The 24,674-nt window shown below is 39.2% G+C and overlaps 1 protein-coding gene and 1 long non-coding RNA gene across 4 annotated transcripts in view; both read right to left on the minus strand.

Moving 5' to 3' along the window:
* LOC110966339 (RAC-beta serine/threonine-protein kinase-like) overlaps positions 1–24,275 on the minus strand; it is a 74,052-nt gene extending 49,777 nt beyond the window's left edge. Inside the window, exons 1-7 of one of the 3 annotated variants that reach the window (XM_051937671.1) lie at positions 24,135–24,275; positions 21,634–21,796; positions 21,336–21,464; positions 14,306–14,417; positions 13,997–14,153; positions 11,502–11,558; positions 6,648–6,779 (exon numbers count right to left, since the gene is read on the minus strand). In XM_051937671.1, the coding sequence (XP_051793631.1) occupies positions 6,648–6,779; positions 11,502–11,558; positions 13,997–14,153; positions 14,306–14,417; positions 21,336–21,464; positions 21,634–21,679 (633 nt within the window). In that variant the 5' untranslated portion in view covers positions 21,680–21,796; positions 24,135–24,275. The remainder of the gene's footprint in view (positions 1–6,647; positions 6,780–11,501; positions 11,559–13,996; positions 14,154–14,305; positions 14,418–21,335; positions 21,465–21,633; positions 21,797–24,134) is intronic. The other 2 variants (XM_051937672.1, XM_051937673.1) reach the window with 2 other exon arrangements.
* LOC127530570 (uncharacterized) lies at positions 15,206–18,206 on the minus strand. Its single transcript, XR_007937145.1, has 4 exons — positions 17,838–18,206; positions 17,402–17,611; positions 17,193–17,319; positions 15,206–16,066 (listed from the first exon to the last, which is right to left on the minus strand). It is a non-coding gene; the product is annotated as an uncharacterized LOC127530570 (long non-coding RNA).
* Positions 24,276–24,674: the final 399 nt, after the last annotated feature.

The following is a 24,674-nucleotide window of genomic DNA, read 5'->3' on the forward strand; positions in this document are numbered from 1 at the left end:
TACCTGCCCTGATTAAGACCAAAAGTGAGACATCCCATCTCAAAAATACAGTGTATATAGATCTACAGCACCTGATTCAATTTATGTCTTTCAATAAATCAGAATCCAGAATGTATATCCTGACCTAAATCTGAAAATAGAATATGCATAAAAATCAGCCTCTCTGTCCACCCCAATGATTTCATTTAAAGGTAAATAACATAGTTAAATGAAAATGGTCTTCAACGTTTGCTAGGTTCTACAAAGCAATTTACATTCACAGTGTTCCTCATTCATCCATGCACACAAACACTAACATACAGCATGGCAGAGCTGCAATGCATGATAGTCATCAGTTGCAACATGGGGTTGAATGTCTTGCCCTTACCTCAGTAAATGAAGGAGCAGAACTTGTCGTGCCTAAACTGTGTGGCAGTGGGCAAAATGTATAACGTGGATTTATTGCTAAGAGTAGTTTGTAAAATTACGGGGCCTGTAACTTCCTGTTGTCAGTAGATGACACTATGACTATGATCCAATAACAGTGGGTACATGCCTTTAGAACAGGACTCAAGTGAAATAATAAAGAAAAAGACAAAGTACAGCACCTGCAATCTACAGACAAGTAGATGTGTTCAGGATGGGACTGTTATCAAGCATGAGAAATTTGGGGTAAATTGGTCAATATACTTTTGAATTTCAAAATTTAGTAAAATATTGCACTGTCGATACGTTTTCATGGCCAAGTTCTTAGAAAGAGACTGACCAAAGTTGCTGGTACTGATTGTGGTGGCAGAATTTGATGCAGTAAAAGCCGACTTACTGTTGGACTTAACCCATGTCTCCGAGAGGATTTTTCATATACACTCCGTTCCAAAAGTATTGGAACAGTGAGGCCAATTCCTTTGTTTTTGTAGTTGACTGAAAACATTTGGGTTTGACATCAAATGATTAATATGAGACAAAAGATCAACGTTTCAGCTTTTATTGCTAAGTATTTACATCTGGATCTGATATACAATGGGATCTGATATACAATGATACACAATGATAGCGCCTTTTGTTTGAACTTTTGTTTGAACTCCCCCATTTTTCAATTGAGCAAAAGTATTGGAACATGTGACTGACAGGTGTGATTTGTTGTCCTGGTGTGTCCTATTACTTTGATTAATCAAACAATAAATGGCCCTCAATGTCTACACTCAGCTTTAGATTTGGGTTTTGCCTGTGCAGACTGTATCTATAGTTACAAGTGTAACCAACATGAAAACCAGAAAGCTGTCTACAGGTGAAAAGATGGAAAATCAATCTGAGCTATGGCACAAGCATTGGCCACAGCCAGTACAACCATTTGGAATGTCCTGAAGACGAAACAGACCACTGGTGTACTAAGTAACAGACATCAAATGGGTAGACCAAGGAAAACAGCAGCAGTTGACGACAGAAACATTATGAGAGCTGTAAAGAAAGACCCTAAAACAACTGCTAGTGATATCAGCAACAACCTCCAGAGGGCAGGAATGAAGGCCTCACAATCTACTGTTCGCAGAAGACTTCATAAACAAAAGTGCAGAGGCTACACCAGAAGATGTAAACCACGCATTAAAAAGAAGAATAGGAAGGTCAGGGCGGAATTTGTCAAAAAAAGAAATACTGAGATGAGCCTCAAAAATTTTGGGACAAAGTTTTCTGGAAAGGCCAAAGTTTGGAAAAAGAAAGGATCTGCTCATGATCTCAAACATTCAAGCTCATCTGTGAAACACAGTGGAGGTAATGTCATGGCTTGGGCTTGCATGGTGTCTTCTGGGACAGACTTATTAATCTTCACTGATGATGTAAAACATTAACCTGGCAATAGCCAGATTAATAATTGTGTAGTACTTGATAGTACTCCACAATATCAATCTGGGACCGCTCCATGTAAATCCGTTCGGAGGAAAGAGGCACGGATTGGACAATGTAACAGTATGTCCCGCCTCTGACAGGTTTGTTTTTAGCCAATCGCGGGATCTTCACAACGAGCGGAGCCAATTGGTAGATTAAACTCTTACCAAAACCCGTAGGTAAAAAAGCACAAACATCTTTACCATCCAGAAATGCGCAAAGCGCCTCTCGTTGTTCTTCCTCCAAAGAAGCGATAGGAGATTCAGCTAAAACTGACTTAATAGCAGCATCTACACGATCGTTGTCCTCCGTTGCCATGTTTGTTTTGATCTACTGGCGCTTGGTGCCGTCTTCACACCCGGATATCCCGCCCCACACACAAATACTGCTGGGTGATTGGCCCGTGCCAACTTGGCTCTGTACGAACAGTGAATGCGGGAGCGGAGCAAGATGGTTTCTTGAGAGATTTGTGAACTCACAAATATCGCAAGAAATCAACTTGCTGGCAAGGTTAGTAAAACATGATGGCAGCAACAAAATTAACTCAGAAGTCTACAGAAACATTTGATCTGCCAATTTAAAGAAAGATGAAACCAAACTGATTGGGAGAGCCTTCTTCGTCCAGCATGGAAATGACCCAAAACACACCGTCGAAAACAACAAAGGAGTTCATTAGCGGCAAGAAGTGGAAAGTTTTAGATTGGCCAAGTCAATCTCCAGACTTAAACCCTATAAACCCTAACAGGAGACTGAAGGGAGTAGCCCCCTACAACAAACAACAACCGAAAGAGGCTGCGGTGAAAGCCTGGAAAAGCATCACAAAAGAAGACTGTAAATGTTTGGTGATGTCAGTGGGCCACAAGCTTGATGTAGTTACTGCAAACAAAAGGTTTGTAACTAAATATTAACTGGACAGCCAGGAACTGGAAGAAAATTTTGTGTTGTGTTCCCCGGGCCGCTCCTAAGCAGTTTTTGTGGTGTGTCAGGGTGCAATGTCCTGCTGAGGGTGGCAACTGGCATAAAGGACTGCTGTTGTTGTGAGGGGTGGGGGGTTTGAGGGTTGATTGACTTGCAATGTTTAGGTGGGTGGTATATGCCAAACGTTCACATGAATGTCAGGACTAAAGGTTTCCCAGCAAAAAAATTTATTATAACAAGATGATTGATGTTATTCACTTCACCTGACAGTGGTCACAATGACTATACTGATGCTCTGCTGCACTTCACTCTTCTCAGACACAGTTCGCACTAGGGGTGTGGCCTGACTGTCTCACATTACAGAAATAAATTTGGCATATCACTTGCTCTTCAGAGTAGAACAAATCACATCTTGACAGGTGCTATATGTCATTTCGTTTGAAAGTTTAGTCATTACAGACCAACTAGCCACAGCCAGTTCATCTGGTTAGCAATGACAAGTTAAATTAATCATCCATCCATCCATCATCAAAACACTGCTTAATTCTCGTTAGGATTGTGGGGGGCTGGAGCCTATCCCAAATGATTTAAGGTGAAGGCAGGGGACACCTGAATAGGTCACCAGTCAATCGCAGGGCTACAGAGAGAGACAAAAAAACACATTCTCACCTTCGCACAATTTAGAATCACCAATTAATCTCAGCCTGTTTTTGGACTGTGGGAGAAAGATGTGTGCAGAAAGATCCCAGGCTGGAATGTGAACTGGGGATCTTCTAGCTGCAAGGCGGCAGTTAACCACCGATCCACTGTGTAGCCTAGATTAATCATTGCTAACTTTTTTCCCATCTTCCCTTCCATGGGTGTTGTGGTGGTCCTTGCAAAAATTCAGCTGCTTCTCAGGTAAGTCTCATACTCAGCAGGCCTTGTTCTACTCCCCATGAGATCAAGAGCAAGCGGGAGGGGCACTTCAAACAGAACTTGTAGCAGGTGGGGGAACGTGGTGAGCGTGGCATAGGAGCTATGCCAAGCACACCAAGGCTGTAGAGGAGAACATGGAAACCATAAAGTCTGTCTATGGTGCCAAAGCTAATTACTTTCACCAGCTGCAGTCTGAGCCAAGAGGACGGAAAACAAACTCAAGAGACAGCTTGGCAAATTCATTAAACATACTACCCATCTTGGAGGCGTAATTTTGTGCACGAAGGCAATCACAATATTAGAACTCATAACAGCAAGCATACCTCCAAATATCCCAAAAGTTGCATCAAAGCTATCAAAGACATGCAACCCGGTCTCACAAGGATTTGTGAAACTGTCACGTAAATTAATCTATGGTTACGTGCGCACCAACACGATTTCTCATGTTTTACGTGTTGCTCACAACGAAATTCAAACCAATGTATTTCAAGCGGAGGACTTTTCATGCCACTCAGAACGTATTTCAAACGAATATTTTTAATGTAAAAGCGTTGCGAATCCAACGCTATATTTTGCATTACATCGTCCCATATATATAATGTGATGCCTTTATTTTTGCTGCAGGATTGGGGTATTTGAGATTAAAAAACGTTAGTGTGTGTTTGTTTGCAAACGGGTTTGATTTTGTTTTCATATCTGAATCTTAATCACACCTGAATAGAACGTTTAATTAATCAAATATTCCTCGTGTGTCATGTTTCTCCTCGGTCAGATTTAAGCGAGTTACGTAGGGCATTTTGAATCGGTATATTATATTTTTAATGTAAAAGCATTGCGAATCCAATGCTATATCTTGCATTCACAGGGGCCGGCAATTAGATGTGGCTTCGGGCCAAAATTTGTGTAAACATTATTCGGCCGTTTGACCGACGGGCCGGTGCACTGGTATTTATTAAATAATTTTGATGAGTGGGTATCCGATGCCTATATAGCTCAGCACGTTAAGCAGGTGACTCATGTACAAGAGCTGGTCTCGGACGCGGGTTCGATTCCGGTCTGCTTTATTATAATATTTGGGAAGTTTTTCATACACAAATGCAGATTTCTAAATGGACTGCTGTAAAACTTTTTAACATGATTGAAGATATCAAACTCATGGACAACTCCTAACCCATTGGACATTCATGCGGACAGACTCCTGTTTCAATTTTAAAAAAACAAAACAAAACAAAACAAAACGTGCAGCACTTCGGCACCTTTCTTCTTCGGTGGTGTCTGTGTAAAACAATGTCCAACATGCAAACAGCACACCTAGCGCCATGAAGCACAAAATGCAGGTGTAAATCAATGGGGTGCTGAACATAGTAATATTCATAGCGGAAATAATAGATAATAATAATAATAGGTAATAGAATATTCTGAAATTAAGCTCGACTGTAGACAGGTATTTTGCAAACACTGTAAACACACACACACACACTAATATATGTTAGAGAAGCAGATAATGGCAGTAAAGTCAATTATTTTAATAATTTGAAGAGACAATATATGATTACGCTGTATATACATATATAAACAAAATACTGACTAATGAACACATATTTCTATATAAAACAATAGATAGAAGTTATATATCAGAAAACATAATATATATATAAATCATATGTGGAGTATTAATATAATCAATATATAAAACTATATATATATATATATATAATATCATTTTCTGACATCTTTTTTAATATATATGTATGAATTATATTGATAGTCTATATGTGATTTATATAATTTTCTCTGATATATAACTTATCTATTACATATATATATATATATATATATATATATATATATATATATATATATGTGAATGATGTTACTCCATCTATGATTTATATGTATTCATTTTCTCTGATATATAACTTCCATCTATTGTTTTATATAAAATATGTGTAATATATATATATATATATTACGCTATATACACATATATAAACAAATACTGACTAATGAACACATTTTTATATAAAACTATATATATATATATATATATATATATATATAATATCATTTTCTGACTTATCTTTTTTAATATATATGTATGAATTATATTGATAGTCTATATGTGATTTATATAATTTTCTGATATATAACTTATCTATTACATATATATATATATATATATGTGTGTGTGAATGATGTTGATACTCCATCTATGATTTATATGTATTCATTTTCTCTGATATATAACTTCTATCTATTGTTTTATATAAAATATGTGTAATATATATATATATATTACGCTATATACACATATATAAACAAAATACTGACTAATGAACACATATTTTTATATAAAACAATAGATAGAAGTTATATATCAGAGAATTGGATTCGCAACGCTTTTACATTAAAAATATTCGTTTGAAATACGTTCTGAGTGGCATGAAAAGTCCTCCGCTTGAAATACATTGGTTTGAATTTCATTGTGAGCAACATGTAAAACATGAGAAATCGTGTTGGTGCACACGTAACCATAGATTAATTTACGTGACAGTTTCACGAATCCTTGTGAGACCGGGTTGAGATATGACTGACCACTTCTAGTCTGAACTTTCAGAATAAAATAAAAGTAAGGAAAATAGAAAGCAGAGATGTGTGACTTGGGCCTTTAGCCTTCAGTTTAAGTGACAGGCTTGATCTTCAGGCAACCATATGCAGAACTACTCATGTGATGAGTACACGAGTTCATCTCCATCCGTGGGGAGACTTGTGATTCAGAATGTGGTTTGTGATTCTACCCTCAAAAAATCATGAATTATCTTCCCGCCAAATAGCCCACTTCAGCATTCATGTATCAGGGCATGAAGGGCCTTGCATCAGCAAAATGGCAGAATATGAGTGGTTTCTGTAGATGAAATTAACTTTATTTGCACATACCTCTTACTTACCTTGGCTATTATGACCATTTTGCGCAGTATTTTCATTGCATAATGTACTCCAGTGGACTTCTCTTTGACCAGAATCACCTTCCCAAAAGTGCCCTTGCCGAGAAGCTTCAGGTACTCGAAGTCAATCATCGTCTATAAAATACACAAGGCAAGGGATATTAATATTGTAATTGTATTTTTGCACGTCACTGCATATATCCCTTGAAATACTAAAATGTTACAAAATTAACTGCTTTGGTCTTTAAATAACTCATCTCCGACATTATCAAAGTCTCGAAATCATAACTTGGTTAAAGAAAAAAGAATTGCAGTACTTTGGGTAACGTGCAACAACAAATTGTACAAATCAGATTCGTTCTTATGTGCAATGTATAACATTTAAAAGAACCACCACCATAGACTGTATATAAAGATGGACGTAGTGCCTGGCCCCAAAAATGAAGCAATACGGAAGTGTCAAAAACTTGCAATATCACACCGTCCGCCAGGGGCTGGCTCCATCGATCCCAAATTTATCACGGCAAAAACTAAAATTCGATAGACTGCTTTTCAGCTCAGGATATTTTTTTGTTAGTTTTCATGGTCAAAATGAGAGATCAGGTGACCGATCTTAAAATAAAGGAATATTGAATTTTTTATAGTGTTAAAGTTTTACGAGGTCAGGGTGCATTATTACTTGATTGACAGACCGGCCTAGAATGATTGACAGGTCGTCTGGAAGAAGCAGCCCAGATTCTGCTCTCCTCGTTTGGATTAATTCTGATATATTAACTGTTGGTTTATTTATCGATGAAGCAGCAGAACCTCAGTTACAGAACCACAGTTTTTCTGCCTGTTGGCTTGTTTTAACCAATTTTGTACCTTCAGCTGATTCTACAAGCAGACACTGAAAGGACTCTCATAGTTCAGTAAGTAAATGTTTATTTTCTTATTGGTGCTGCTTTAAATACACTTTTTGCCAACTTTAGTGTCAGATATAATGTGTGCCATGCACTCCAGATGTTGATGGAGTTTATTTCTGCAAATTAACCAGAAAAGAGAGTTAGCATCCAGTAAATATTAGCTTTAATGTGAATTAGCAATGCTAACCAAGCTAGTGTCTCAGTCGTAGTCTGATTTAAGCTAATATAGCATTAAGCTAACAATGTTTGTGCTGTGTTACTATAATGTGGTACATTTAGTTAATAAAACTGTCAATGGAGATGCTGGTTCCAATTAATGTAATGTTTGGAAAACCTAAATGTGAATAAAACAGTAACGTTAAGGTTCTGTCTTGTCAGCAGTCCTGAATATCTGCTGAGTCTCTGAAGTTAAACTGGAGAAAACAGTAAATCTACTCTATAATGGTAAACGTTGTTTAATGATTGATTCACATGTTGTAGTGCATCTTAGTGTAAACTGGAAACATTAACTCCTAGAATAAGACCAAAGTAATGATTAACTCTACAGTTATTACATTTAAATTACAGCGCAGATAAGCTGAAGAGTGAAATCCTTTCTCCTCAAGCTAAAGTGACTCCAGGCCTTTCTGTCTTTTAGTGCTTGGAAAACTATATATGAAACAGGAAATCTTTCCAGGGATACTTTAAAATGAACCTCTGCTGTTGAAGCTGATATTGTGACATCTGTTTTCATCTCAAAGGTCTCGTATTCACTGTGAGGATCTTTTGAGTGAAGCCACCAGAAGGAAAACCTCATCTGGTTGTGAAGGAGGAGATTGAATGGATGACATCCTCAGTGAACCACTTCCTGTTTAGCTTTTACTTACAGAAGGACAGACCAACTCTTTCAGCTGTTTATTATTCTCTGTTCTTAGTATTCACAGGTTTCATTTAAAAACTTAAAATGCTGTTGTAGCATAAATACAGCATAAAAAGTCCCTGTTATTTATAGCAGATATGCTGCATTAAAACACAAACACATTCAGTGCAAGAGCTACATCATTTCCCTTATTGCACATTTAAAAACTACATTTACACTTCTGAACTGTAAAGTTGTGTAAACACATGTAATAAATGGATGTAATGAATGTGTTGCCTACAGTGAAGTGTAAAAATTGAACAGTCACAAGACAAGATGTATTATGAAGAGAGGAGCTGAATCTGCAGCATTGTTGATATTACTGGAAGGATGAGGAGGGCATCAGTGCTGCTCTTCCTCACAGTGATGAAGGAAAGGAGACTCTTCAGACAACCACAGCTGGATGTTCATGTTCTCTGGAGCTCTCAGTCCATCAGACTAGATGCTCCAAACGATCCAGACCAATGCTGAAAGGAAAAGACACTATCAGTGAGGAAAACATCTACAAGGTCCTTTCATTTCAAACACAACAGGATATGAATAGAACACAATAGACTGTTGTGTTTTTGATCTATTTTTTAATCTGATGGAAATGTTTGTTTTCCTGGTTGAGGCTAAAGATCGTTTTACTGCCTTAGATGGACAATAAAGTTTATTCTGTTTTATTCTAATGTATCAGTAGCATTAACATGAGCTCCACACAGTTATCTGACCATACACTTTTGTATAGAAAAAAAAAATCAGTCTGAAGCAAAGAACAGAGATATTAACTCAGAACTGAACAGAGGTCAACATTCATCAGTACCAGAATTCTGTGGAGGAATATAAACATAGATTTATTTATATTTGTTGATCTTTAAGACAGCAGTTATTGATTCGCTATGATTGATGAGCTGTGATCTGCAGGGCACGTAGCTATAGCTTACAGTTAACTAGTTTATGATACTGGCTAACCTGACTTAGCATCAGCGATAACACTAAATCATGAAACGTACCCTCAGATTAACAGAACAATTTTAAAACACGATGGTAGAACATGTTTATATCAGAGGTTACAGTCTGAAGTTAACCTACAGTAACTTCACTCCTTTATATGTGATATTGTCCAGATGTGGAAAAGAGTGAAACTAGTTACGAAGATGATTTTAACACTTACCTGTAGACTTTATCTTCACTTTTGAAGGCTATCGTTGTCAACAGTGGCATCGGTAAACAGCAGAAGCCAGTAAACGGGGGCGGGACAGAGAGTCCTTGACTCTCAGTCTGATCAATGACTGCTTTGCTGCTCCGCCCAGTGAGAAGCTTGTCGTCGTCACTGGCTCCATAAACTCAAGATGTCAACCAGAAAGTGGGCTTCATTTTCTCAGTGCAGAAACCAACGGGTGACATCATGAGTGATACGTCCATCTTTATATACAGTCAATGTGTCACACTCGTCAATTTCTCTTACTTCCAATTTTCTCTTTAACATGACTGAAATTCACAAGTGGTCCAGACCTGTTGTATGAGTCATGCACAAATAGTATGCTTCTCTCCACAGTTGAAAAACATTTCAGAAATCTAAAACCTTAATCTGAATGAATTCAGTTTAACATGTCATCAAAATCATCCAAAATAAAGATTAAACAGAAATAAGACCGAAGTACATCAGGCAGACCGAAGACACATTGCCTTGTTCTGTCATGGTGGTGAGGGCTGGAGCTGAGCCTCAAAGCAACAGGGATGGGATCAGCAAGTTCTGATTTTAGCGGAAAGTTGTTGACGGGCGGGGGGGGGGTTTGCGGCGGCGGCGCAGCGACTTCCAATCGCTGGGCCGTTTACAATCATCGTTAACAAGCTATCGTTAACGTTGTTACCATCGCGTGGGAGTATCAGCGACAATAAAGTATTCAAACTTGTGAAATCAGCGTTCAAATAAATGAAATCCGCGGAGCCGTGGTAAATTCCCATCTCTGAAAAAAGCGGAATTCCGCGAATTCGCGGAAAAATCACATCCCTGAAGCAAGGCTGATAGACATACTTCAAGCCTGACTAACTGAATTGGAAACACATTCACGAAGAAACAACATCCGTATTCATGGAATTCCTGAAGGTACTGAAGGGGACAACATGCAAGCATTTCTGGCAAACTTCATTAAAACAGAGTTGCCCCTCCCTGACACTTCGTTTGGTATAAAACGCTGTCACCGCTCCCGATTCACAAAACCCCCACAAGGCTCCAACCCAAGATCCATCATCATTCACTTCTTGGAGTACAAAACTAAAGAGCTGGTGCTTCACTCTGCGTGGAAAAAGAAAAAGGTACATTACGAGGGAAAACGGGGGCTTTTTGAGCAGGACTATCTGACTGAAATACTGGTAAAGAGACAGGCCAACTCTTCATACAGAAATACGCTTAAAGGAAAAGGGGTCCATTTCCAGACGCTGTACCCGGCTAAACTGAGAGTATTTTTAATTGCACAGTTACTTAACCCTTTAAGCTGCAGTCAATTCCAGCCGTTTTCATTACAAAAAATCGCTAATATTCTATTTTTAAATAAAAAAAATTACGAAAATACGGGGAATATTGGACGGGCATCGCGAGGTGCATTTCCTTGAAAACGACCGATTCGGGGATTTTATACCGACTTCAGGACATGTTTTGGACAAAATAGTTTACTGGCTTGTGTCATCTGGATGTAAAAGGTTGGATTATGGCCGTTTTTTGTGGAATCTTTTTTCTGTGTGTAATAATGAACCTGGAAATGTGAGTCGCGCTGTGTGCGTTGAAGCCGTGTATAGAGAACGGATGGATGAATATTCGTTTTTGTTGGACAAATGTGTTTTTCTCACCCGCTGTGGTAATCGCATCTGAAAGTGGTTTATACCGGCGGATTCATGAGAATCTAAGCTTTCCATCGGCGTATAGTGTTTGTATAAGCGCGTGTGCAGCCGTCGGACATTCTTGAAATTCCTATGCAAATTAGTAGGTGTACCGCCAGCGGTACACTGAAGCTTAAGGGGTTAACAACAATGGACCAGAGGCAAAGGACGACATGAAGAAAAAGGGCTTACTGGAGTCTGGACCTGAAACTCCAGCTGATCATCCACCCCCGATAAAGCATAGACAACCTATATGGGAAAGAGCGGGTCCATGTAAGAACCATGGAGCACGTCTGAAATACATCCAGAACAGGCTCAAGGAGTTTTGCTGTGACGAGGAAACAAAATGAGATCAACCTCTGCAGTAAGAATGCCTGCATGTCTAAATGAGACGGCTGGTAAGATTACACTGTAATATTCATCTGGACTGAACTGTACCACCGTAAGACTTTTGGTGAGTTTCTTTCCTTTAACCAGATCTTTACAATCTGACCTCTATGGGGAATCTGATGCCTTTTTTTTATGTGCACTGCTCGAACCTCAGATCATCAGGGACACCAGTTTGCACCAGGAGGGGCCCTTCTGGGTTCAAGGGCTTTTTAGAAGTAGAATTATTACTTCAAAAATGGGAGTCACTTATGTTAGACATGTGTATTTGTTTGTTATGTTTGATCATGTTTCACAGACAGAAGTTTTATTGCTCAAGGCATTTGAAGTTCTCAATAATCCTACATGCATATTCTTTTCTTACTTAGTGACATGCTCCACCAAGAATACAGAGTCATCACTCTCAATATGAATGGGTAAGATAAATAGTATTTAAAATGCAGGCCTAAAGGAGAAACTAAATGCAACAAGAGTGAATACACCTGTGATCACCAACCCATACAATAAAAAAATCAGTGAGAATTGAAACCAAGTTGACTATATCTGCAATTTCAAAAAATGCAGCAAACATTCTGAAGAACCAATCCCCTCGTGTACACCACCTTTTCACCCACTACCCTTAGACAGTCATTTCAGATGTATTTTGTGGATATGCCAAATAATAAAGAGGAGTAAGGTGTGAGAGCAATATGCTCGGAATGTACATACATGGTATTCAATTATGAACTACTCATTTTAGACAGAGATTAGGAACCATTAACAGAGTGCGTTCTAATAATTAGCAGATGTGTGTGTAAAACTCAGGTAACTCGAGGCTTGAAGGTTGCAGAGCGTGTTCTGAGAATGATTATTATTCAGTGTGACGCATATTTACGGTTATAGCAACAGGGTTATTTTGTACAAGATATCTAGACAATGTCAACAACATGTCCATTGAAGTCTGCACCAATGACAACTCTCTCACTTCTAGGGATGCTCTGCATCACTTCATCAAGGTCCAACCAGAATTTCTCCTTCAGCTCACATCCTACCTGTGGCGCATACCCACTAACAACATTGAACATCACACCTTCGATTTCTAGCTTCAAGCTCATCACTCGATCTGACACTCTTTTTACCTCCAGGACATTCCTAACAAAATCCTCCTTCAAGATAATTCCTACTCCATTTCTCTTCCTATCTACACCATGATAGAACAACTTGAACCCTGCTCCTAAACTTCTAGTTTTACTACCTTTCCACCTGGTCTCTTGGACACACAGTATGTCCACCTTCCTCCTCTGCATCATGTCAACCAGCTCTCTACCCTACTCTCAGTCCTAGACTCTTGGTGTTCCTCTTCTCTCTCTTCCTACGAACACGCCTTCCTCCCCTCTTTCTTCGACCAACAGTAGTCCATTTTCCACCGGCACCCTGTAGGTCGACAGCACTGATGGCGGTCATTGTTAACCCGGGCCTCGACCGATCCGGTATGGAAGTCATACATTTGATTCGCATGTTTGATTTGGCCCAAGTTTTACGTCGGATGCCCTTCCTGACACAACCCTCTGTATTTATCCGGGCTTGGGACCGGCACAATAAGACACTGGCTTGTGTCCCCTTGCGGTTACATTGTTCCATGTATCCTCCATTTGTGGATAATGTGTCTCAGTTCCAGCCTTAGCAATGACTTTGTAAATCTTTCCAGACTGAGAAATGCCAATGACTTTGTTTTGCATCTGTTTTTGAATGTCTTTAGAACGTGGCATCATGTAATGCTTTTTGAGACCCTTTAGCTAATTCACAATGCCAGACAGGCATTGGTGATGTTTAGGTTCAACAAACCTTACATTAATCATGTGAGGGTGTGGCTGGTGAAACTCAACCCAACTGTCAAATGAATTTGGCATTTGCTAAGAAATGTATAATCTCCTAATAACGAGTATTTTTGCATGAGTATTTTTTCCTCATATGAATAATTATAAACATTCACGCATTCAGAAAAATAGTATTTAAAATGCAGGCCTATAGGAGAAACTAAATGCAACAAGAGTGAATACACCTGTGATCACCAACCCATACATTAAAAAAATCAGTGAGAATTGAAACCAAGTTGACTATATCTGCAATTTCAAAAAATGCAGCAAACATTCTGAAGAACCAATCCCCTCGTGTACACCACCTTTTCACCCACTACCCTTAGACAGTCATTTCAGATGTATTTTGTGGATATGCCAAAAATACAAGCTAACAAGGTTACTAGCTTTTAAGTATAAAATAAGGACAAATGGTATCAATTACAGTATCAGTAATCCTCTCACCACTTTGTTGCGGCTCTTAGACATAGCCACTTCCATCTCCTCTAAGCTACTTTCGCTTGGTGAGCCGAACACATCCATTGGTTCCTCCTCCTCCTCCTCCTGTTCCTGCATCTTCAGACTATTTGCCACAGACTGGATAGCCCGCATCCATTCCTCTCTGAGATGCCAAAACACCAGGAATTGTCAGGCATTACATCAGTTAGGCTTTAAACAAATATATAAAGCGTTGGAGAGTCAGACTGCCATCTAATTTGTAATGTAAACTAAAAATGGCAGCTTGTCTGCTCTGATATTTTACCCTGTTCTTACCTCTCCTCATTGCTTTCCACATGAAAAGTACGTTCAATGACAGTGGTCCACTGTAGGCAGCGGATGACAAATGTATTGGGCCGGGGTCTTTCAGTCTTCATTAACTGGCATTCTGAAAAAATAAAATTAAAATTCATGTTTACAGAAACAGAATAGAATCACTTTATTCATCCCCGAAAGGAAATTCAATAGGGTTCCCACTCTTTTTTTCCCAATTATTTTCCAGGACATTTTCAGCTAGTACAGACACATGTTATCGCATCATATATTAATACATTCCCGTTTCCCTCATTCTTTGGAAGTGTTCCTTTCTACAGTTGTAACTTGCACTTACCCAGATTGTTTCTATATTTATTACTCAGACATTTGACGTGCGGTCTATGGCTAGAATTTATCTATGAAAAATAATTATGACAAATGTATTATAGATATGACAAATGTATTATAGAATAATGCAAACACACCTACAGATTACAGTGTAGCACTTCACTAGCATGACAAACTGGAGTTACAGTGAATTACTGGGTAATTCCCAACTCAACTTTCTCTTTTCTCTTACAAAATATATACTGACAGTCAATAGAAACTTTGAGGTAGAAATGTACGCAGAATTCTACTTGTAGGGGGGTTGTAATTATTCATTGTGGATTTACTGATGATCTAGTGCCCTGGTGGTTGAGATAATGATGAGTTGTCATTTTGTCATGATTCATTCCACATGGGTTGGTCACTTTGCAAAAGCAGGGTATATGCAGGATTCCTGGGGTTAATTTCAATACCTTTTTAAAAACCTTTCAAAAAAAATGTAAGACCTCATCGCCACTTTAAGCTGTAGTTGGCAACACATCTTTAACAGTTGTTCTTTGTAAATTAACAGAAATGAGGTAAACTGAGAAGGAATAAAGCTTGAAAAGAATAAATTACACTAAAGGCAAGTTTATTGACATTCCTCTCAGGTCACGACAAGTTACATGTTTTTGTGTAGCATTTTGAAAGCACATCTAATCTGTGCACAATCACAAACATGAAATTAAGAAGAAACATTGAAATGGATGACATAATGCAGATTACAAAGACTTCAATAACTTGCAAACTGCAGTTTGGCTTAGGCCTATCAACAAGTTACACCAGTTATTAAAGGCCAACTTTAACTTATTACATCATGATCACAATTTAGAACATGTGCCTGAGATTGTGTGATTTGCTTTCCATCAGCTTCTCTGCGTCCATCAGCTCTCTGAGCTTTTCTTTGTGCCTTCGCCGCAAGGTGTTGGACTTGGTGGTAAGTTGGGCCATTAATGACCCAGATTTTCCTTCGGCCTGCTCAGCAAGATGGTCTGCATCAATTTGAAGTGTGTTGCACACTTCATGCAGGATTTTGACCTTTTTCTTCAGCTCTTCGACTTCATCTTCAGCTGCTTTTCTTTTCAGTGACTGTGTGGCATTTTCTTTTTTAAGACGTTGATGCTCAAGGTGTATTCTGTATCTTGACCTGGCGGAAGCTACTGAAGCCAGGAGCTCCTTGGTCAGAGGAACATTTAAAACACCCCCACAAACACTGACCTTGTCGCATATTAACCTTAGAGCCTCCATCGACTCTTCAAGTATGTTGCAAGTTTCAACTTGCTTGTTGATTGAGAATCCTCTCTCCACTGTGGCTTGTCCATGTGACAGGAGCAGAAGGACTTGACAGAATTTTGACACTTCGGGGTAAGACTTGAGAGCTGAGTGCAGGAACACATCAACCCGCTGCTGCAGTGGCTGAAAGGAGAGGAAATGCTCATCTCTAGCCTCAACACTGAGAAAGCTCTCAAACTGCTGGACAATCACATCACCTGCAACAAGGGAATTAAATAAGTAATAATTACTAATGTGTTCAATTTTATTCACATCATCATTCATTCAACAAACATGGTGTTGTGTTCTTTATTGCACCACTAGGTGGCAGTGTTGCTGTACAGACATCACTGAAATGTAAAAAAAAAAAGAGTAGAGTTCAAGATGCCGATTAAGATCTGCTGCCAATTAACATGTTATTCTGCTGATAACTGTTCAGTAAACAGAAGTATTTTATGACTATACTACGGCCTCGATATTCGTGTCCCAACACCAGACATAGCTCACATAATTTGCACATGCATAAGCAACGTAATGTGCAGCATCTTTCAGAAGTGTTCAAATAATTTCTTCTGGAAGAATTTGGAAGATTAAACAATTTAACACAAACAAAAAAATGCACAAAAATGAAACTGCCTTGCATAATTTCAAGAGATGGAGAAGCTACATGAAAACAAATAAAGAGGAGATAATAGAGGACATATAGTGACTAATCCACTTCTCCTGTCATTCTACTGTACTTTATTTTTCTTACCAGCTGAGACACCTCCTGTCAACTGACTGTCCTGCAGGAATTTCTGAACTATAGTCTTCATCTTTGTGAGGCACCACTCAGGATCCCTGTGCATGTTTGTTGGATCCAAACATGCCATGGCCCTGACCACTGGAAACTTCAAGGGGCTTTTCTCTTGCAGTTTCTTAACGATGGTAACCAGGCCCTGCATACACTCTTTTCGGAAGACGAGCACAGAAGGCTCCCCTACCCTGTTTCCTAGCTTGCTCTGAAGTGCCTGACAAATAGAACCTAAACTATAAACACATGTTGTAAATGGTATAAAAAAATGACTGCCCTCTCAGTGAACTTGAGAAAATAAGTTTCAATATATATATTTGAACCTACATATTTGAACCTACATATAGTAACAGCTATCATCATTACTAGCAGTCCGATAAAATGGCCAAACCATTACATTTACAATAACTGCTTGGAGAGGCTCGAGGAGCAAAAATCCATGCAATCATCCCCACAAAAATAGTAAGTCAAAGTTACCTTTATGACAGATCCGGCACCCAGGCCAATATCAACATTTGTGACAGAGACCCAGTTTGCCTCATCAGTCACCTCTACTGGTGAGGTCCTGCAGGAGCTCCCTCTTCACAAATCGCCTCAGTAGACCCTGAAGATATAGCAAACATTCAGTGGAAGAACTCTTCATATCGATTAATCATATTTAATTTAGACCTTATTGTAATTATTACCTTTATCAGCTCACTCAAATCTTTGGCCAAGAAGGGCAAAACTGGTTCATCAGTTTGATACTTTGTCAGGAAGGGGTTGAACGTCCTGGTTATGGCTAGAAAGAACTGCAATTTGCCACCGATGAGGGGATCAGCCTGTGCTGTCTCAATGGTGTCATAGGAGGCAGTGCCTGGGTTGGGGAGCTTCTTTTGCTTCACAGCATCCACACACTGCATAATCAAAACAGCTTTATTAACATACTGTAGTTGGAAACTCAAAGTACTTTTTTCCCCTGCACCACTGATAAGAGTATCATGCAAGCGCCTGAAAAATATTCAAATATATTTGCTGCATAACTCAACAACACAAAATACATGTACATGTCAATTTTAGCGCAACAGCTCTTTATAAGAACTGTTGCGGTAAAATTGAGGGAAACAGAAGAAATCCTAATACCTTCAAAATCATTGGCCATACATGAGTTGCCCTCTCTGCTACAGGGAGATTTTCAACCCATCTGTGGCCACAGAATGGCAACGGAAAGGTGGTGGACCCAGTCAAGGAAGTGAAGTCCTCCCTCCTAGCTGGAACATTGTGGAAGAGGAAGTGGAGAGCCCGAAGGAGCTTGTCCAGCTGCCACATAGTGAAGCCTGCCTTCACCGCATTGTGCAGGGTGTGAAGCCCACAGCTTCCAATTTTCACCAGTTGAGCTCCATACAGCTCTGCATGGTCGTTCTGAAGAAGGTCTCCCAACTTCAAATTCACATTGGGACCATCCATACTGACAGAGACCAGCTGCCTCACATTCAGTTTTGCAACACATTCCTGTGAATTGACATGGCAGTAAATTAATTTATGACATTATGCCTTTAATTTCTTTTGTCTACACAGGCATTTAAATCAAATAATATGCAGCACGTTTCAAACATAAAATTGCACCACCAATGCTTGCTTAATGTTAAACCCACACTCATTGACACACAAACGCAGACTAAAAGAAATGAAAAGATAAATGCTAGCCTAGTAGACAAGCATACTGTACACTTACTTTGATAGGATGCAACAGGTCCTGAGCTGTTCCATGTCCCAAAAATTGAGAGCCCAGATACCTGGACTGGACGCGGCCATCCTCCCAAAAACGCACACGGACATCGAGCTGCTTATTTTTTGTTGACTGATTCAGACTCTCGTCAAACATCAACACAAATCGGCCAGCGTTGTTAATGCTATCAATAAGCTGCTGCTTAAAGTGCGGCGCTAATCCAAATTTAATGACGTATCCTGTTTTGTCCTTTCCACAGGTGAACGTCTTGGCAATATCCGAATCGGGAAACATCGACTTAAATATGTCGGAAATTCCTTCATTCGAGTTCAACAAGTGGTGATTCACCGCTGTGTTGAGACACCAGATAACCTCCGCGCGCAGCGTTGGTGTGCCGCCCAAAGCCACCCTTATGTCAGCAGACGATGAGGCTGAGGTCACAGTTGTAGCTGTGTTGGCTAGCTCAGGTGTCACGTTCCCTGGTGGTCGTGTTGGCAGTTGACCACAGAAAGATGCCACAGACCGCTGCTGCCTGCGGCTAACTGCAGTCTTGTGGCTAGCACCCTGCATATGGGATCTGACTGCATTGATGCCCATGGATGCAACGCTTATCTTTTTCAGACAAAATGTACAATAGGCTTCTCGATTGTTATTTTCTACCAGCTTGATCCATTCTTTTAATTCGGGCATCTCGAGCCAGGACTCCGAGAACTTGCACTTCCCCATTTCGCTTTTCGATTTCTTCGAGAAAATAATTCACGTCACGTCGCACCAGTGCGCGCACGGCCTCAGGCAATCTCGCTCCAAGTGCGTCACCGACACATCATTGTTTGTAATAGTCGCGAGGGGGAAAATAAATATTCATGGTTACTTTTTAATACCTCACAAAACTGCCATTAAGACTTTTTAATACTTTTCAAGGGCCTTAATTTTCCCACAATTGATTTATCAACTTTTAATACTTTTTAAGACCCCGCGGATACCGTGAAAAGTGAACCAAATACACACCAAGCAATACTCAGTGAGTGTCTGCACAATTTGAGAATGGGTTTTGAAGGCCTATATAAAGGCCCAAAAAAGGACACCATTGTTAGTCCAGTGAACAGCATCATGCCGCGTCTATCACATGAACAACGTCTCCGGGCACTGGGTATGGTGGAGGCCGGTTTGAGCTACAGCGATGTAGCCAGGCGTATGGGCTGTTCCCAATCCACAATCAGAAGCCTGGTCCAAAGCATGCGCCGACGGATTGCTGCCTGCATCGAAGCAAATTGAGGCCATACTCGGTATTGACTGTTGTAACTTTGTGTTTGGCAGGTGCTGTTTTCTTTTGTGAAATTCTTTATTTTGAAATCATTCTTGAAACTTTAGATTTTTGTTTCTGTATGCCAATATGCTAAACAAATGATTCATATGAAGAAAATCCAGTTTCGGGCTTCAAAATAAAAATTATGTTGAAAAATATGGTCTCAAAGTTTTTAATGACTGTCAGTGTACAAATATTTTTAAATGAATTACACCAGAAAAATCTGGAGTAATTCCTTAAAAAATGTTTGTATATTTTCAATAAATTACTGAAAAACAATTTCCTTTGTTTCATGTCAGTTCACTGCTTCTTTGATATACAGTCTATGACTGAGATGTCGGAGGTGTAGTGAGCGATGTCACCGTGATGTCACCATCATATGAAGGCGGACAGTCCACTACAGAGACTTTATGTATCTGTGTTGACCGGTGTCATCGACTGAAAGTTTGATTCCAGACATGCACGTCAACTGTTGTGGGAAGATGCAGTTTATGCGGACACCACCACGCACCTCTGTGAGGAGGATGAAATGCTGTTTCAGTGAAAGTGCAGGTGTCGCAACACCCACTGGGGTGCTATGCCCATGCTAGTGGTTCAAATGAACAATGAATATGTCATAGTTACAGTCTTCTCATTGTAAGGGTGCTCCTCTTTCCTGTGGTCTCTGTGCGCATCTCACTCTGTTGAGAACTACTTTTATTTGAAAATAACATGATTAAGTCGACATGAAAAGTTGTTAATCTCTCTAATTTCTTCTCTCCATCTATCTGTGCACATAGTAATGCAACAGAATTCCTTGCACTGTTTTCATTGACTTATTTTGTCAGACAATAAAACAAGTGTGAAATACTGAGTGAAACGTGGCCCATTAAGATTACCTGTTAAGCTCCCACTGTGCTGAAATCAGAGATGTGTTGCATCTCCCAGTGCACAGTCAACTCAGTAACCGACACGCCCACTAGAATTCTCCTCTGCCTGTCACTCAACGGAGGACAGAGAGGAGCCTGTGGCCACCCACAAGAGAGAAAACCCTCACATTCGTGGACCAACACTAGCGACAGTTTTCAACTTAGTCACTACTTTTGTCTCTAGGCGATAAGTGCTTAACGGGGTCAGAAAAGTCGCTAAATGTAGTGACAAAGTCAATTGGAAGAACTGGGTTGCAGAACTGCTCGAAGCGGAAATGAAAATTTGATTGGCGGGTAGTGTCACGTAGGGCAGGGCACCGGCTAGAAGCAGAGAAGCGCAATGCGTTAATGTTGCCCAGAAGATACAGTGACAACAGACACGCATGTGCACAACTTTTAACCGGTTTGCATTGACAGGAGGAGGATGCATATTTTTCCAGGATAAGTAAACCGTTTCCAGGACATTTGACCGTTTTTCTCATTTTCCACATATTTTCCATGACTGGAAAATTGGTCAATCATTATCCAGGTTTTCCAGGACGCATGGGAACCCTGAGAAAGTTTATTAGATTTAAACAATGGGGCCATATATATATAAAATTTACAACATTCAAGTGATAGCCTTTGAAAGAAATAAGCTCTTCCTGTCAAGAAAAGGCAATTGCTCAATGTTATGTTTTACTAACTAAAAGACTGACCTGCGACTGAGAAGTTGTTGAGTGGCGGGGAAGTCTGGTCATTTAAATCTGGCTTCTCTTTATAGCCGATAAAAGAACCGTCGCTCTTCAAGATGAAATACCTGGGCCTCCATGTTTTGATATATTCACCTGAATCAGAAAAAGAGATACAATTTAATACAAAAAAAAATCCTAAGCTCAATATAACTGACATGTAGCATTCATCAAATTAGGGTTTTCCTAGGGTCTACCTGATACAAAGCCTTTATTTCTACTGTAAACTTTCAGTATATACACATGTGATACCCATGTTCCTTACCTCTTTTTTGAAGCCAACCCTCTCTGACGATATGAACTTCATTCATGGTGACAGATACGTTTCAGAGGAGGTCTGGAACAGTAAGTCAGGGAGGGGAACAGCAGATTTCTCTCTTTGGCCAGTTCAAGTCTCAGACACAGTGATACAAGCTGAACAGCAAACGCTAAATGAAACAAGAAGTGCAAATAAATAACAAATAATGTCAATTACTCTTAGAACAGAAACAAGCTAACAGACTAATATGGTAGTACAGTCAAACAGATAAAACCAGTCAAAAGTCCAGACACACCTTTTCATTTAATGTTTTTTCATTTTTTTTCAGTTACAATATTAAAACTATGAAATTATGTAGTAAGCAAAAACTGTCTAACAAGTCAGAATATGCTTTATATTTTAGACTCTGTAAAGTAGCCTCCTTTTGCTTTGATGACAGCTTTGCACATTTGTAGCTTCTTTGCAGCAGTTCCACTACAAAGGCCTGATTGATGGAGTCTCCTCTGAGCAGTTTATGTTGAGATTTACCTGTTATTTGAACTTTGTCAAGAATTTATGCGGGCACTTATCTGAGGTGCTGCAAATTTGCGGTTTCTTACAGTTTCATCATAGTGTTTGATGGTTTTTGCTGGATATATTCAAAGTTCTTCTGTACAGCCTGCTTATCCCTACTCCTGAGAAACACCTCTACAGCCATCATCATGTTTCATGATAGTCTGGTGCTAGACATATTGTTTGGCATGCTACCTAAATAGCTCAATTGTCTCATTCTACCAGAGAATCTTTTTTCAAATGCTTTAAGTGTCTTTTTCTTCCATCTTCTGGTCGTCTATCTCGGCACAGAAGTCCCGAAGTTCTGTTAGAGTGACCGTCTATTTCTTAGTTATATCCCTAACTATGCCACTTCTTGCTTAGTTTAGTTGAAAAGCCAACTCTTTGAAGAATCTTGATGGTTCCAAATTTTTTCTGTTTCACAGGTATTGGGGCCACAGGAACTACTTTTACAAATGATTCCAGCTTTACATTTTTATGCAATTTGCATTTTTTTTAAACATACTTTCATTTTGGATGTATGGACATAAAGTAAACTGTATGTGCTTATATACTATTTACGCTTACAGCAATAAGACGATAAAAAAGCTAAACCCAAACTCTACATTCCTGTCAATGCTGTTGTTTATTTAATCTAAAATTCAATTGTATAAAGTAGCACCAACAGTAGATTCAGTATAAAATCAGGGGGAAGTCAGAAAAGATATTTGCCATTCGCGCTTGATTACACAACTGAAAAAAATAAATAGTAAGATAATAGCAGTACAGTATAATTTGCCATGACATGTTTCTGAAATGTATTCTAGTGTCATCTAGTTAACAAATAATAGTAATGTGACAGTTAGATGATAGGGTGCTAATGTTACAGAAAACATGTATACAGCCAAAATACAAAACATTATTTTTTAGAAGACACTGGTGAATATTAAATGATAACAACAACAATTAAAATTACTCATAATCCAAACAAGAAGCTGGTCATGGTAACTCACATAACACACAAAGAATGTAACATTTAGTTTCAACTCATGTACCGTCCTACACTCATATACATACTGTTTATGTGGCCAGCAATAGTAATCCCTGTGAGGTCGGGATATCACCTATTACTGACATCGAAGGGCGCTTATAATACATATATCAACTTTTTGGACAGGAAGGCAGGGTTTAGAAATATTTCTGCAAAAGCTGCACAACATTCATGTATTCCTGAGAAGTGAATATGAACTTTCATCCTGATTTTTATGTGAAATGACCATCGAACAGTCGTAGATCAATAGATAATATATTACTCAACCAAGTTAGGAATTAATAAAACTTAAATTTAGTTAGTTGTGTTTAATATTCGAACTTGCCAATCAAATCAACTTTAAGCTAGTTGTTGTTGGCTGCTCGCTAGCCTGCCATTTCACGTTACTTAGCTAGCACTTAAACGCTGACAGCACTTAGCTCTATGCTAATAGAGAAGTTAGCTTCCAACCATCGATTTACGGAAGATCACGTTAGGAAACGTAAATCCAGTTGATAACATCACCAACATTTGGCAATGAATCCATATTCAGAATCACGAATTCACCAATTACAGACTGTTACTACATGGCATCTTGGTTAAAAACAACTTTGCTAGTATCTCACATTCAGTCAAGTGTTTGTACAGGCAAATAGAAACATTTGTGCCTTTCATTCGCGACTTTTAGGTGAGTTTACCACTCTACTGTAATATTAATAACGCATGCTTGTCTAACGATGACCTGCAAATGTTTATTAGCAACCAGTGTCTCACATTAGCGATCATATGGTGTATTGTAGATTACTGATGTAGGCTTGATAACAGCTAGGTAGTTTAACAATCATTATTACTAGCTAGCAGTTGTAAGTTCCCAAACTCATCTCCTAATCCCATATCTCTGACATTCAATAAGAGAACAATATGATTTAACGCATATTTCACTGACTTTATCCCACGTTCCTCTCGTTACAATGCAGTTTTGACGGGCTAGATCCAGAGTTAGTAGGCCATCCGCCCAGGAAAACGCCATCAACTCTTCTTCGTGGATTTTTATAAATGATTGCTGCTCTCCGGATACACACCGTCACCTGCAGGTCAAGCAGCACAAAATCATCTAAAATGTGAGAGTGAGCTGTATAGCTGCCAGAACAGTTCACTGGTGGGTAGTAAATCAAATCAAATCAACTTTATTTATATGGCACTTTTCATACAATAGAGTAACACAAAGTGCCTCACAGAGGATAAAAACAAAAACAACACAATACAAAACACTGTGAAAAACCCGAAACCTTACACCCCCAACAAATATACACACAGATACGTAATCACATATACATTCACACACATACGTAGACATACGAACAGACATACAGACCCACACACACAAACATACGAACATACACACACCAACATACACCATCTGTCAGTAAGGAGGAAATCCGAAGTGAGGAAGAAGCTACCTTTGGGGGCCACACACACCGAGTGG

Source organism: Acanthochromis polyacanthus, chromosome 17 (genome assembly GCF_021347895.1).
Source record: "Acanthochromis polyacanthus isolate Apoly-LR-REF ecotype Palm Island chromosome 17, KAUST_Apoly_ChrSc, whole genome shotgun sequence".
NCBI lineage: Eukaryota > Metazoa > Chordata > Actinopteri > Pomacentridae > Acanthochromis > Acanthochromis polyacanthus.